The following is a 14842-nucleotide window of genomic DNA, read 5'->3' on the forward strand; positions in this document are numbered from 1 at the left end:
TCAAAAGAAAAATCATGTTCATGTGACATAACAGCAAGTGATATCACAGTATGCAAACACCCAGAGTAGAGGCTTCTCATCTCTTATTAAGGCTTACTGTAAAATTTGTGTTTTGGCATGCTTCTGTTTTTCTTCAAATGTGCTCAAATTTGTGTTCCATTTGTGACGCATCCCCCCTCCAGCCTACAAAGCGATCTCCAGGATGTAGAAAAGGAGGGGAAAACTACCAGCACACAGGAGAAAAAGACTGCATTCACTTGTAAGTACTTATAATAATATTATAAATTTTTGGTGATCAGAATAGGATATGTCAATGAAAATCAGCACAAATTAATTTAATGATGTTGGCCTGAGGAAACTACAATATGCTACAAAATTTCATTAGTCCAGTGATTGATAACTGATTTAAATGTAATTTTATATTTGTCAACATGTCACACCATATACATAAGTACTAATACTCTTTATGATTATGCCATAATTAATTATTAATACATTATAAAATAACCAAGGTGTTCCGTGAAATTTTCAGGATTTGTGAAGTGTTCCGTCATAGGAAATATCCAGGAAACGCTGGACTAGACATTTTGATCCATTTTGATCCATTGTCTATTTACTGCCAATCCAAAAAAAAAGTCAGGGAAAAAAGTGAGTCTATCATCTCATTACCTTCACTCCAGTTTTCTTGAAAATAATGATATTTCACATCCAATATCTTGGATGTGAAATATCATATGAAGGAGAAAAAGATATAAAATTAAAAACCTCAAAATTTTTACCGATTATAGGCCTGATAAATAGAACACTCAATCCAAATATAATACAAAAAGAAACACACTTGAAAATATACAATACTTTAGCAGTGCCCACATTATTATATGACAGTGTTGAGCAATAAACAAACTAGATAAACAAAGAATAAAAACAAGTGATATGAGATTATGAGAAGAACTGCAAAATACACATTATTAGACCAAAAAAGGAACAAAGATATTTTAAAAGAACTAAAAACAAAATCAATAGAAGAAAAACTAAACGATTATATACAAAAATAGATAGAACATGTAAACCGAATGGCCAACATCCAATATCCTAAACAAATAATAAAAGATAAACCAATTGAAAAGAGAAGCCGGGTAGACCTCAAAAAAAGAATATTAGATGGATAACAAGACCCGAACAGACCAATATGGTTTATATCCATAATTAGTGTTATGATGATGATGATTACTATTATACAGAAAATGCATCATGGGAGACCCACAACACTAACCTTTATAGATGCAATACCTATCATACTCGTTAAATTTGACTGGCATCTAGCATAGAGCTCTACGTACCATCTTATAGTCTACATTCCACCTTTTACAAATGAATTTTACAATTAAATTTCCTCTCTGGTCACTCATTATGTATCATGGGCGATGGTTTCTTACTTCAGATTTATTTGCCACTGCTTCAGTGCCCTAGAGCTCTGTACTTTTGCCCATTCTCTTCCTCACACACACACAAATAACATTCTCTTGCTAACGTGAAATCTTACCCACAGCCTTGCAGATGAGAATATACTCAATTCCTCTTCTTTATTTGACAGACTTTGTAGTGCTCAAATATTCTCACCATCAAGATGTTAGAAAATTAATGCCATAAACACACTATCTCTTTAACACTTTCCAGCAGACTGAGACAACATAGTGAACTTCAAAGCTATCAAAACACAGTCCTACCTTATTTATCTTAAGAAAGAGCTCACTTCACTTCCTTTTTGTTGTTGTTGTCGAGTCCACTGAAGACCTTTTAGATATGACCATGGAACTGTAGAACTGCTTTGGCAATCTGTTGGACTTTGATGGAGTAGAGCTTTTCTGTAGGGATATTGTCAATTTTCTGTAGAGAAGCAGCAACTGCTGGACAAGAATAGATATGGACAGGTGTTAGTTCAACTCATGGACAGTTCTTACATGCTTTAGAGCTCCTACAACTGCCTGGCTGAATTTTCATGCCTTTCATGCTCTATTCTTAGTCTGGTAATGAATGTGGTTATTTCTCTATTTTCATTAATTTCACTGATTTCATTCTTCTTCTTGAGTGTTTGTTTTACCAATCTTATTTTGGCAACAGAATTAACATCAGTTAGTGATAGTGGATGAAATTTTTGAGGTAAATGTCTTGCTTATTTGGCTAGACTGTCTGCTCTTTCATTGCCTTCAATATTTATATGGGCTGGTATCCATTGCAGTATACAATTCTTATTTTTCAAATTTAACATTGTTTTGTTCATGAATTTCCTGTGATCCTTCACAAAGCCATGTAGATCCTCCTACAGTGTCATATTTTCATCTACCCATTCTAGAATTATCTTTTTGACTAATTTTTCCAGTACTTTTATCACTATGCCTGACATACTGATTGGTCTATAATTTGGTACTGTAGTCTTAGAACCTCCCTTATGCAAGAGAATTATTTTGCCATCTTTCCACTCCTTTAGAACACTACCAGAGCTGAGATAAAATTACACAGTTTGGTCATTAGTACTGCCAGTTCCCCTGGACATTTTTGCAAAACCTACACTGATATTTAAATCGTACCAGCCGGGTGCGAACATAAAGGACGTCAGTGAATCTATTTGAGTGCAAAAACAGAGGAGGAAAGAGATGATAATTGTGGAAGGAACAAATGATTTGAAAGAGGACAAAATGGAAATGATAGAGGATGTGAGGGAATTACTTGAGGTAGCAAAAGAGAAGAGTGAGAGAGTTAGGATGGTGAGTATTTTGCCGCGGTATGACAGTGAAGTGTTTAGAAGGAGGGCCATAATTGCCAATGACTTTATGCGTGGGTTATGCATGGAGAGTGGTGTGGAATTTGTGGATGTGTGGAGTGAGTTCGATGGGCGAAAGGATTTATATAAGATGGATGGTTTACATTTGAATGGATTTGGTGTACGGAGGCTTGAAAAAGTGTTGATAATTGAAATGGAAGTGGATGTACAGACTCAGGGAAACTAGATTTATTACGGGGGGGGGTGTAGATATGCAGACTTTAGGGAGGCAGTTGAGTGTATGAATGAGTATAATATGCCCGAGCGAGTACGAAGGACAACAGATCAGAATGGGATAGTTAGTATAAGGCATCAAAGTAATGATGGGACTAATGGGCTTCTGCAATTCATGTACACTAATGTCAGGAGTATTAGGAAGAAGAGTTTTTGGCCTTGGTTGGCACTTATAGGCCACAGGTTGTTGGTATTAGTGAAACATGGCTGACAGAAGATGATGAAGCTAGTGTGATTGAATGTGATGGGTATAGCGTGTTCAGGAGTGACAGGGAGAATAAAAAGGGGTGGGTGGGGAGTGTTATTGATGATAGCTGATGAGTTGCAGTCAAGGAGTATAGAAGTTGAACTGCAGGATAAAGAAAAGAGCACATTTGAGGCTATTTGGTGAGATAGAGTCTAGCAGAACAAAATATACAATTGGGTGCTGCTATAGACCAGGTGATGGAATAGATGGTGAGGATAGTATGCATAGGCAAATAGAAGAAATTAGTGGAAGGAGGGTAATTATTATGGGTGATTTCAATTATGGTAACACTGACTGGAAAGAGGAGAGGACACATGGGAGGAAGGAATTGGATTTTATGCGGTTATTAAGGGACAACTATCTGCGACAGCATGTAGTGGAAAATACTAGTGGGCAGAGCGTGCTTGACCTAGTAATTGCATCTGAGAGTGTGGCTGTAACAAACATGACCATGTTGCCACCAATTGGTGAGAGTGATCATAAGGTCATGACTTGGGAGGTGGCTAAAGGAGTGGAATTTACAATTAAGCCAGAGTACATGTGGAATTACCGGGCTGGTAAGTATGACAAGCTTAGGCGTGTGCTTGGCTCAGTGCCATGGCATGTAAAACTGCAAGGGCTGGATGTTGATAATGCATGGGAGGTGGTTAAGAAGTGTTTGCAGGAAGCAATGGTTGACTGTATACCAAAAGTCCGAATAATAAATCAAGTAGGGGTTAAATGGATGAATAACACTACTAAGCTTGAGCTGCAAAAAAAGAAACAATTGTGGAGGGAATTTAAGGAGAAAGGTGACCAGCAGGTGCAGGAACAGTATAAAGCTCAGGCCAGGATGGTAACAAGTGTGGTAAGAAAAGCAAAAGCAGACTACGAAAGAAAATTGGCCATGCAGGCTAAAGAGAATCCCAAACAGTTTTTTCAATATGTTGCAAGTTAAAAGGAAAAATGTTCATGGCAGAATGATTTTAAAAAATTATGAGGGTAGGAAGGTAATCGAATCAGTTGATATAGTGGAATTACTGAGCGAGCACTTTGCAAGAGTATATCATCCAGGTGGTGACAATGCAGGAATGGCAGAAGCAACACCTTATACTGGAATTGAGATGAATGAAGTAGAGGTAAATAGTCTATTACAGAACCTCGATGTCAATACATCTGTGGGATTAGATGGCATACCAGCTCGTGTCGTACGTGAAGCAGCTAAAGAATTGTCAGTGCCCCTGACCATTTTGTTTAATTTGAGCCTCAGGTCTGGGTCAGTCCCAAGGGGGGTGGAAAGAGGAGGAAAACAGTTCTGCTGCATAAAGGTGGTTCCAAGGCTGCTGTTGAAAATTACCGGCCAATCAGCATAACAGGAATCGTTATCAAGGTCTTGGAGCAAATAGTCAATAGGAAAATACAAGATTGGATAGATGAAAATGGGATACTGTATCGGGGACAGCATCGTTTTGTGAAAGGTAGATCATGCCTCAGTAATTTGCTCACGTATTATAACACAGTGATGGCTGAACTGGATAAGGGTAATGGGTTTACAGTGATTCTACTGGACCTTGCTTTTGACAGGATACCACGTGAAATTCTAATCAGTAAAATGCGGCATATGGGGATGGATATAGGGTTGGTGAGATGGATAGGAGGGTGGTTGACGGAGAGATATCAGAGGGTGGTTTATTTAGGAGTAGAGTCCACACGACGGCCTGTGACTAGTGGTGTGCCACAAGGATCTATTCTTGGACCACTGCTGTTTAATTTGTTTATTAATGATATAGGAAAGGATATGAGAGGAACAGTTCATTTGTTTGCGGATGATGCAAAGTTGGGTAGGGCAATAGTGAATGCAGATGATGTCAAAATTTTGCAGGATGATTTGGATAGATTGGAGGTCTGGGCTAAGGAGTATGTTTGGCAACAGGCTAACAAAAACTTGTAGCAGCTGACTCTGCAGTGTGAAAAGAAGAACTATGAAGACTATTATCTTTCATTTTTTTTAATTCTTTATGTACAAGTTCTGCTGTTACTGCGTTAATCTCACACCTTATCATAGAGTTCATCTATGGAAATTCCTAGAGACATCCATGAGTAATCCACTTGAAAAACAGCTCCTAAATATGAATTGTTGATATTAATGTTCTGTTTCCAAGTTTATTATGATGGTAAATGATTCAATACGTAGGCTGTGTACAGGGAATGGATGCAAGTTCCGGGATATGTGGAATGGGTCTGAAAAAAAAAAATTGATATGTATAAGTGTGATGGCCTACACTTGAATGTGTTTGGTATCAGGATTCTTGAAAAGCTATTACTTCAACCTTGGTATCACTTCAGGGTCAGGGTAGTGACCCTGAAGTGATACCAGTCTGGGTAGTGACCCTTCTCATAATGCATAGCATTACATATACCCATAAGGATATGTGCTTTGCATTATGGGTTACTAAGGCAAATGATGTGAAGTCATAGCTTCTATATACAAGTTGCCCAGTCTTGAAGACACATCAGACACAAACTTTCTTTGCTTACACCTGGATAAAGGATTAAACCAAGAATATAATTTCTTTGCATCTTTAATTTAAGAGAGTCAGGGAAACTAAATTATAATGGAAGGAATGGCGAGAAGGGAGTGTTAGTAGATAGGAAGTTGAAGTTCAGAGGGCATGTAGCAAAGACTGCAAATATAACTCAAGAGATAATTGCAATGCTGAAACAAACTTTGACATGTAAAAATAAGGATGTTATTTTGCCTCTTTACAAGGCTTGATAAGATCTCACTTTGACTATTGTGCACAGGTCTGGTCTCCTGTTTCCATTGTGATTCTACAGTGGAGAGAGAGCACAAAGTAGAGTGTTGTTATAAATGATATCAGGATTGTGGAATACTGATTATGAAGACAGACTGAGAATTTATAGACTGCAGACATTAGCAAACATGACAAAGAGGGGTGATATGATTGAGATTTACAAATTTCTAAAAGGATCATAAACAATTTCAGCTGATGGGATATTTCATTTTATGGAGGATGGAGAAAAGACAAGAGGGCATCCTTGTAAGCTGAGAATGAAGGCCACCAAGAAGGGTGTGAGGGCTAGATTTTTCTCTCAGAGGGTGGTGGGTATGTTTGTATGCTCTTTGCATATGTATTACGTTCTGGCTATTTTGTATGGCAAAACGTTTTTTACCTACAAAAAGAAGGCACAGCCATGAGCTCACCATTATCCCCCCCATTGCTAACTTTTACATGGAGCATTTTGAGCAAACATGCTCTAGATTCCTCTCCTTTAAAACCCAAAGTCTGGCGTAGGTACGTTGACAATGTTTTCACGATCTGGCCTCATGGCCGCCAGACACTAGACACTTTCCTTAGCCACCTAAATAAACAACACAAACATATACAGTTCACAATTGAGATTGAAAAGCAGAACACACTTTTTTTAGATATACACACACATCTTCCTTCCAGCAGTCTTTCATTCACCGTTTACCTGAAACGACACATGCTGGCCAATATATACGCATATACTCCTACCACCACCACCCAACACAAAAACTAGGTGTCATTAATCTCTAAAAAACAGGGCTTAATAATTAATTAATTTTATCTGTTTTATATTATATATACGTATAATTTTTTTTATATTATATTTTCACTAGAGGTCATGCCAGTAGAATAACCGTTGATCAAATCATTGTCTCTTTAGCATACTGTGTGAAATGCAACTCAGCTTGTCTTTGTATATTTGTATATACTCCAGATGATGACCTTAATATGAAGGGTGAAATGCTGGGAAATTAAAGCAGTTATTTATAACACGGTTGTAAAGTCCATAATTTCTAAAATGAATGCTGACCACCATGCAACACTAAAAAAAAAAAAAGGAAAGGAATGCTGTAGTGGAAAAGTAAACATACTGTAATTATTGGAAGTGATTTGTTTTAAATGTGATTAATTTAGGTTTTAGGACATTAGAGCATGCTGTTTCATTCTCTACACTGTCAACAATTAACATTTACTATTTTCAAACAGACTGTTGATTTATTCACCACATAAACATTCCAAGATTTTCTGAAGACAAACTGTCACACTATTATCTCTCTGTTATGAGGAAAGGATGGCTACTATGCAAGATATGAAACCATTTTTATTCCTTACTATTGCTATTGCCATACTAGACAACAATACAATTGACAAAAAATAATTTTTTATTCAAATTTATAAAAATTTATATTTCAATAAGTGTAACAAAAAATAAAATATTTTCATGTTAATAAATATGTATTAAAAAGATTATAAACAGAAATTATTTTGCAAATCATACGAAAATAAAAGCAATACCAGGTCGGTCTTTCTTATTATGAAAGACACATTTAGAGTTCTGGTAGGTTTTTTTTAACTACATAAGAAAGTTCGCATTTTCTTCTTTGGAACCAGACAAAACTTCACTCCAAAAAGTTCAAATTCAAAAACTCTTGAAACACATTTTGCCTAAGACGTCTGTCCCTCAAGAATTCCAGAAATTCCATTCCCTTATTACTACATGCAGTTTCTTCTTACCTATTTATATATTGCACCACGGTATCTAAAATATCCTATAACGATCATTCTTTATTATTATTTTAATGTCATCAAGAATTTGGAATAAATCTTCATCTTCTAAGTAGCGCTATACTACATAATAGCTTTTATTCAATAACTGTTTGTGTATCTAAAACGATGAAGAATGAGGGGAGCTGTACATGATTAAAATTTTTTTAAATCAAATTAAGTATGAAATGTAGATTTATCAAACAAACAGTATTATAGCTTAGAATAAATTATTTAGTTCTGTGAATGAATAATTTAATTTAAATACAAACAGATACAGAAGTTTGCTGTATGAGTATTTATTTGTATTGATAAAGTTAACAAAAGAAAAATTCAGGAAGAGATTATAATATTTAATATAGAATAACTGAACTTTACACGTGAAATTAATAATAATATAGTTAATTTTTAATAATATATATATATATATATATATATACTTTAATACCAACTTTTCTCTTGATTTTTGCAATGGTCTTAAATGGCAGTCGACTGCAGAATTAACTTCACTGGATGATGGAATGCAAGGAAGCTTATTTACTGCATTAGAAAGAACGTCATGAGAATCCTGTAACTCACTCAGCAGTTTATGAAAAACATACTGTAGCCCTCTAGCATCATGAAATCTGTCAAACGATATCAAAATATTCAGTGTAAAGAAACACCTGTAATAATATTCTTTGGTAAGAGTCAACATTTATGATGAATTTTGCATATGCCTTGTCTTAGTAAATTTATACATTGCTACAGAAACAGTGAGATACAAAATGCAAATATAGAGGAAAAGTTTATATGGTTCACTACCGTATATCATACAATAACCATTTTTTGTATTGTATTTATTTACTGACTGACCATTCAGCATTCATGCTGCAGTAGATTTATTATCATTAACAATGATTCAGAAGATATCATGGGAAGCCCTCAATGACATACACAAAGCTCATCAAACCATGTCTCAAACTCATTCAACATTTCCACATCCACTACATTCTTAGGTAATATATTTCCACTCACAATCTACTCTGCATGCACTGTATTAACCTTATTAGATCTTGAATGAGGACTCTTTCAAGAAAAGAATTATTGATTCAAGATTTAACTAAAACACAATACTAAGTAAGAAAATACTTGTACTGTTGGCAAAGTAAGAATATTATATGAGAGAACATGTCACATTTTCTTTAGAAAATGAAAATTAGAAAAAATTGCATATCTAAACATAAATGTATTGTTTAAAGTTTTAATGTTAAATTGTGCTCTATATAAGAACGTGTATCTAAGTGCTAACAAAAGTCCAAAGGTTGCTTGCTAACCTCTGCTGATAACATAAACCCCAAGGCATTTGTGGAAAGTGAACGGAATTCGGGTTCCACGAAAAGAGCGCTCATCGAGGAGCAGAAATGTGACGCCACTTCGTAAGAGTGAATAGAGAGGCGCCTTGATTAAGATTTGAAGGCAGAAAGAGGGCGCTATGAAGGAGGATAAAAGCGAGTTCAGGCGTGGTTGAAGCTCTCCCTCTCTTGTTTTTTTTGCCTTCTTGTTGTTGCCTGTTCTGTGTTCTCATGCAGACCAGCGATGCTGATGATCAGAAGGAAGTTTGACAACGACGAGCTGCAACCTTTCCCCATTGCTGACTGACGTAAGTCGGACAAGGCTATATGCGAGATGATGGCAGTATTCCAATTCGGGCCATTGGTAAAGGTTTTACCGATGTGAGATAGCAAAGGATTCCCCTTTGATGGTGACAGCAAACCATGAGATGAGCATGTGTCCAGCAAAGAAAAATGCCCCATTTGTGACTAGCACATGATTTCTGTGTGGCGGCAACCTACCATAGCAGAAAGATATATTCAAATGAAGGACGGACGAAAGAATCACAATATCATCACATCAAGGTGGTAAAGTACTAAAACCTTTTCTTTTACCTATGTAATAATTAGTTTTAGATGAAAGAAGGAACAAGAACTTTAACTAGGAGGAAAGAGAACTTTATAGTGACCATGTGCAATGATTTATTGACTGTATTGGACTGGTAGTCTGAGAACTTAAGATTGTGCAGTTCCCAATCTAACACGAAGGAGTAAAATGACAGAAAATTTAGTTTAGAAGTTGACATGTTTTGTGCTATGTGTGAATTAAATTTACCCATAGTATTTGAATAGCGTACTTGTCAGTTTCAACATTTCTTATTTGCTTAACTAGTGATTTAGTAATAATAAAAATGTGATTAGCCTTTGACATGTTAAACTTAATTGTAATCTCTTTGACCATTTAATAAACATGTTTTTCTATTAAGTCTGAGTTTTATCTGAGCATGAGACTGATTTTACCACTCATAAAACCACAGACCTACGCATAAGGGGAATATAAAGGAAGCTAAGAGCCTTTAGGCCATGACTGTATGCTAAGATTACTTTAAGCTACTTAATTCTTTTAATGAGGTTAGGTAACACTTGACCTCCGGAAAGGTTTCTTTGAACAAGAATTTTCTGTCCTAAAGCTCTGACTGGTGCAGCTAAAACAAACAAATATCGTCAGAGCTTGAAAAGAGAAACAGGTCCCAGAGAGATAGTTTAGAGATTTATTCTTAGTTGACACAGGAACGATAATAGTAGTAAATTTATAGAAAACCGACGATGTAACAACCTCCTCTTTTCTGTATAGCAAACCATTTATATTAACACTTAGTAATGGAAAGTAAGTTGGTTGTGAGTTAAGTTTCCATAAGCATGAAAAGTCAGTTAACTATAGTTACTCACTTTCTATGCTTATGTTTTATTTTGTTTATTGGGTGATTAGAATATTTTTATGTTAGATTCATACTCATTGTGATAAACTGACTTCAAAATTCAAAACATGCATTCCAAAAGAATGACCCAAACTATTAAAATTAAAATATTTATAAACAAAGATGTATATTTGTTTTATTTGTTTGTACTCAGGGTTCAGTACTTCGTCCTCTGTTGTTCAATATATTAATGATTATTAGAATTAATCTGACAGGAAATATCCACTTGTTTGCTGATGATGCAAAATTGGGAAAAGCAATAGTCAATGAAGGTACTGTAGATATATTGCAGGATGACTTAAACATGCTAGTGGTATGGGCAAAGGTAAATGGCTATCAGTTTAACATGCCAAAGTGATGCACTTTGGGAGAATGAGATCACATGCTGTATACTATATTAATGGAACTGGAACTGCAAGAAGTTGATGAGGCAAGGGACTTGGGGATTATTGCAGATATAGAAAACTGAATTTACAGGGCATATTGCAAAGGTGGCCAAAACAGTACATGGTTGTTGAAGAACACACTCAAAGCAGGGATAGGGAAGTTATTGTTCCACTTTGTAAGGAATTAATAAGGCCACATCTGGACTATTTTGCAAAGTCGACTGGATTCCTTGGTGATGAAGAAGGGAGTGGAAAGGATCCAGAAGTGAGTAACAAAGATTGTTGCAGTTTGTGGGCTCCAAAAAACCAGTTGATAGGCATAACAGAAGAGATATGATAGAAACATGTAAGTTATTAAAGGGATTTTATAGGACTGATACTAATGACTGTTTTCTGTACAGTGCATGAAAGGAGGGAACATGGGATCATCCCTGGATTCACATAAGAGTGTGGTTAATAAAGGTGTTAGGAGTAGATTTTTTGCTTGGAGGGTGGTGAATGTGTGGAATGCAGTGCCAGAGGTGATGGTGAGTGCTTTGTGAATGAGGTTAAGGAGAAGTATGACGGTATTGTGTGAATAATGGTTAGTTTGTCAATGTAGGTGTCCCGCAATGAGTTCTGACTCCACAGAGACACCATAATAATAATGATAATAATGTATATGTAAAATAGATACAACTCTATATTTTCTTCTCTTTTATTTCTAAGGAAATGTGACAACATCATATCCTCTGTATAATTACAATTAAGAAATAACAAATTCTAATATTTTATATCTAACTCTTAAATTCTTATTAAATACAAAATATTCTCAAGTAATATATGGCTATTAAAGAAATGCACAATATGAACTCAAAGAATAGAAAAGTATGACTCTCACAGTAAAATTCATCTCCAACATTTATGACATCAAATACTCTACAAAATACAAGAACATAGCATTCAGCTAAAGGTCCTATAGTTTCTTGATTATATGATTGTATAGGAACTCAACTTTCTTTGCAGCATTTATCTCATCACAATGCTTTTGATTTTCCTCTAATTGTTTTATAGTTTTTACTTGTTCATCCAATCACTATGGATGGAAATGTGACAGTCATATCCTCTGTAGAATTACAATTAAGAAATAACAAATTCTAATATTTTATATCTAACTCTTAAATTCTTATTAAATATAAAATATTCTCAAGTAATATATGGCTATTAAAGAAATCCACAATATTATTATTATTATTATTACCACCCCAAGACCTCATGGAGACAAAGACTCATCTGGGAGGTCCTTTTATCACACACACACACAGCTCATCACACCATGTTTTAAACACATTCAAACTCTTTGCAGACACCACATTCTCAGGCAAGGCATTCTAAACTCAAAGAATAGAAAAGTATGACTCTCACAGTAAAATTCATCTCCAACGTTATGACATCAAATACTCTACAATAAAAAAAGAACATAGCATTCAGTTAAAGGTCCTATAGTTTCTCGATTGTATGATTGTATAGGAACTCAACTTTCTTTGCAGCATTTATCTCATCACAATGCTTTTGATTTTCTTCTAATTGTTTCATAGTTTCTACTTGTTCATCCAATCACTGTCTTACCTCTCAGAATCCTCGGATCACAATAAAAAAAAAAGTTGAAAATCACTTGACTTGCATATATCTTATTATTATTACGTGACATCTCCAAGGAGTCCAAAGACTCATCGAGGGAGGGCACCTACTCTACAACTCTCCATCTCCACCATGTAATCCACCAACTACAGCAAACTGCACCATCTACTGCCCACTTCTAGCAAGTGAGGGTGCAATGTCTTCTTCATATAGCAAGCATCCTCAATGATATATGAAGGTGAAATATATTGTCTTGCTCTTCAGTATTAATTTTGCAGTTTTTCCCTGAGGAGCATATAAAGATTGATATAAATATGAGGAATGAGTAAAATTAATGTTAATAAGGCTATAGAATTTGATGACATATCACCATGTGTTTTATGGAAATGTTCCACAGAGTTAACAACAGCTTTGGGCATACCTTTTCAACATAAGTCTCAGACTGGGACAACTTCAAAAGGAGTAGAAAGAGGGCAAAATTTTATGCTTCATAAGGTAAGTGATATGACCATGCTTCAAAATATAGGCAAATCTGTTGAATGAAAGAATGATAATGGCAAGAACTGCAATGAAGCCATTTATCATCACAATAGAGTCCATGCGGTTAGCTTAGTGGTTATGCGCTTCACAACCATATGCCTTGGGAAGGAGTGTCCTAGGTTAAATTTCAATCAACGATGTGAGGAGCTTAAGGATCTTTCTCAGCAATAGCCAAGTTAGCTGGTCTTGAGAGTGGACAGCCCCCCCCCCACACACACACACAGTTTATCTGGGGGTTTCATCCTGCAAGCAGGCAAAAACTGGCTCCGTGAACACACACAGGCTACAGCCATAGGTTATAGTACTTAATACCTCATTAGGAGAGCTCAAGGGGGCAGTCGAGTAATGGGGGGAGGGGGTGAACTCCACATAACTAAAATAAAATCACAATGGTCCATGTCTCTTCACCTGCTTCAGAAAGTACTGAAGACAAGAACTGAATTATAATGAGATACTAGGAGCATTATCCAGATTTCAATCTTGTAATAGTGCTTCTAATGTTCATTTTCAACTCTCCAAGAAGGATGTCAGTAACTCATTTATGCTTATTCTAATTACATGTAATTATGCATTGCTTCAGCCACTTTCATATCCAAATAGTTCTCCTAAAAATCACTTAAACACAGAACTAAGTTTTTGGATATACTTGACCAATCTTGTACTAATGAATCTAGACGAATCATCTACCTAAAACATACTATGTTATACTTTTCAGCATGAAAAGATCAAAATAATTTTGATTCTTCTTCTTCTTCTCTTCCATCCTCAAGAAAAGTCGAGTCCCACGTGGATAAGAGCCTTCCACTGTTTTCTGTCCTCATCTTCTGCAACTTGTACACTAATGTGACATGAGATAATCTATCAGATGCCTTTGCAAAGTACAAGAATATCTTCTTCTTCTTATCTTGCATCCTCAAGATGAGTTGAGTCCCAAATAGATAACAGCCTTCCAGTGTTCTTTGTCCAAAAGCAAGCTCTTTTGAAAGTACAATGTAGTTCTAAGGGCTTTATGCTATGATCTCTTCGTCTTCCCAGTTGTACCCTCCATAGTGCCCTCAAATACCAGGTAAGGTAATCTGTCTGGTTCCATTTGCATAATGTGACCAAATCAACGAGTTGATGCTTTTTTAACTGTGTTAAGAACTGTTAAGTTAAGGATATTCGAATCTTGCATCACTTGTGCATTAATCTTTGTTCTGTCCAATGAGTTTTGTTTATTTTCCTGGAGCATTTCATTTCAAAAGCTAACAGTTTCCTCTCTGCTTCTTTTTTCAAAGTCCAAGTTTCTGACCCATAGAGAGCTGTTGATAGTATTATACTTTCATATAATTTTATTTTTTGAGTTGTAAGAATTTTGTTGCTTTTCCAAATTTTATTAACGGAGAGTCTGTGTTTTATTGTTACTATGTTCTTATTAAACTGAAATTTTACTGAACATGGTAGTTATTTCCATAATTTCTAATAATGAATGCTGAACACCGTGAAACCATGAAGAAAAAGATTGTTGCTATGTCATTTAAATTTGATGTCAAGTATGTCCCTAGTAATTCATGGTTTTAAGTAATTAAAACCATGAACTTGTTCTATGGTTTCCTGATGATATATTATCTATATATCTTCTGGGTT

General features: G+C 35.5%; 1 protein-coding gene across 2 annotated transcripts in view; it reads right to left on the bottom strand.

Moving 5' to 3' along the window:
* LOC150104679 (E3 ubiquitin-protein ligase SHPRH) overlaps window positions 1-14842 on the bottom strand; it is a 674750-nt gene that overhangs the window by 208831 nt on the left and 451077 nt on the right. For both annotated transcript variants that reach the window (XM_090395874.1, XM_090395873.1), the window contains one exon: window positions 8332-8505. In XM_090395874.1, the coding sequence (XP_090252000.1) occupies window positions 8332-8505 (174 nt within the window). The remainder of the gene's footprint in view (window positions 1-8331; window positions 8506-14842) is intronic.

This window comes from Typopeltis vanoorti, chromosome 7, assembly GCF_054136105.1.
Source record: "Typopeltis vanoorti isolate ZY-2024b chromosome 7, IOZ_Tvanoo_1.0, whole genome shotgun sequence".
In the NCBI taxonomy this organism is placed as follows: Eukaryota; Metazoa; Arthropoda; class Arachnida; order Uropygi; family Thelyphonidae; genus Typopeltis; species Typopeltis vanoorti.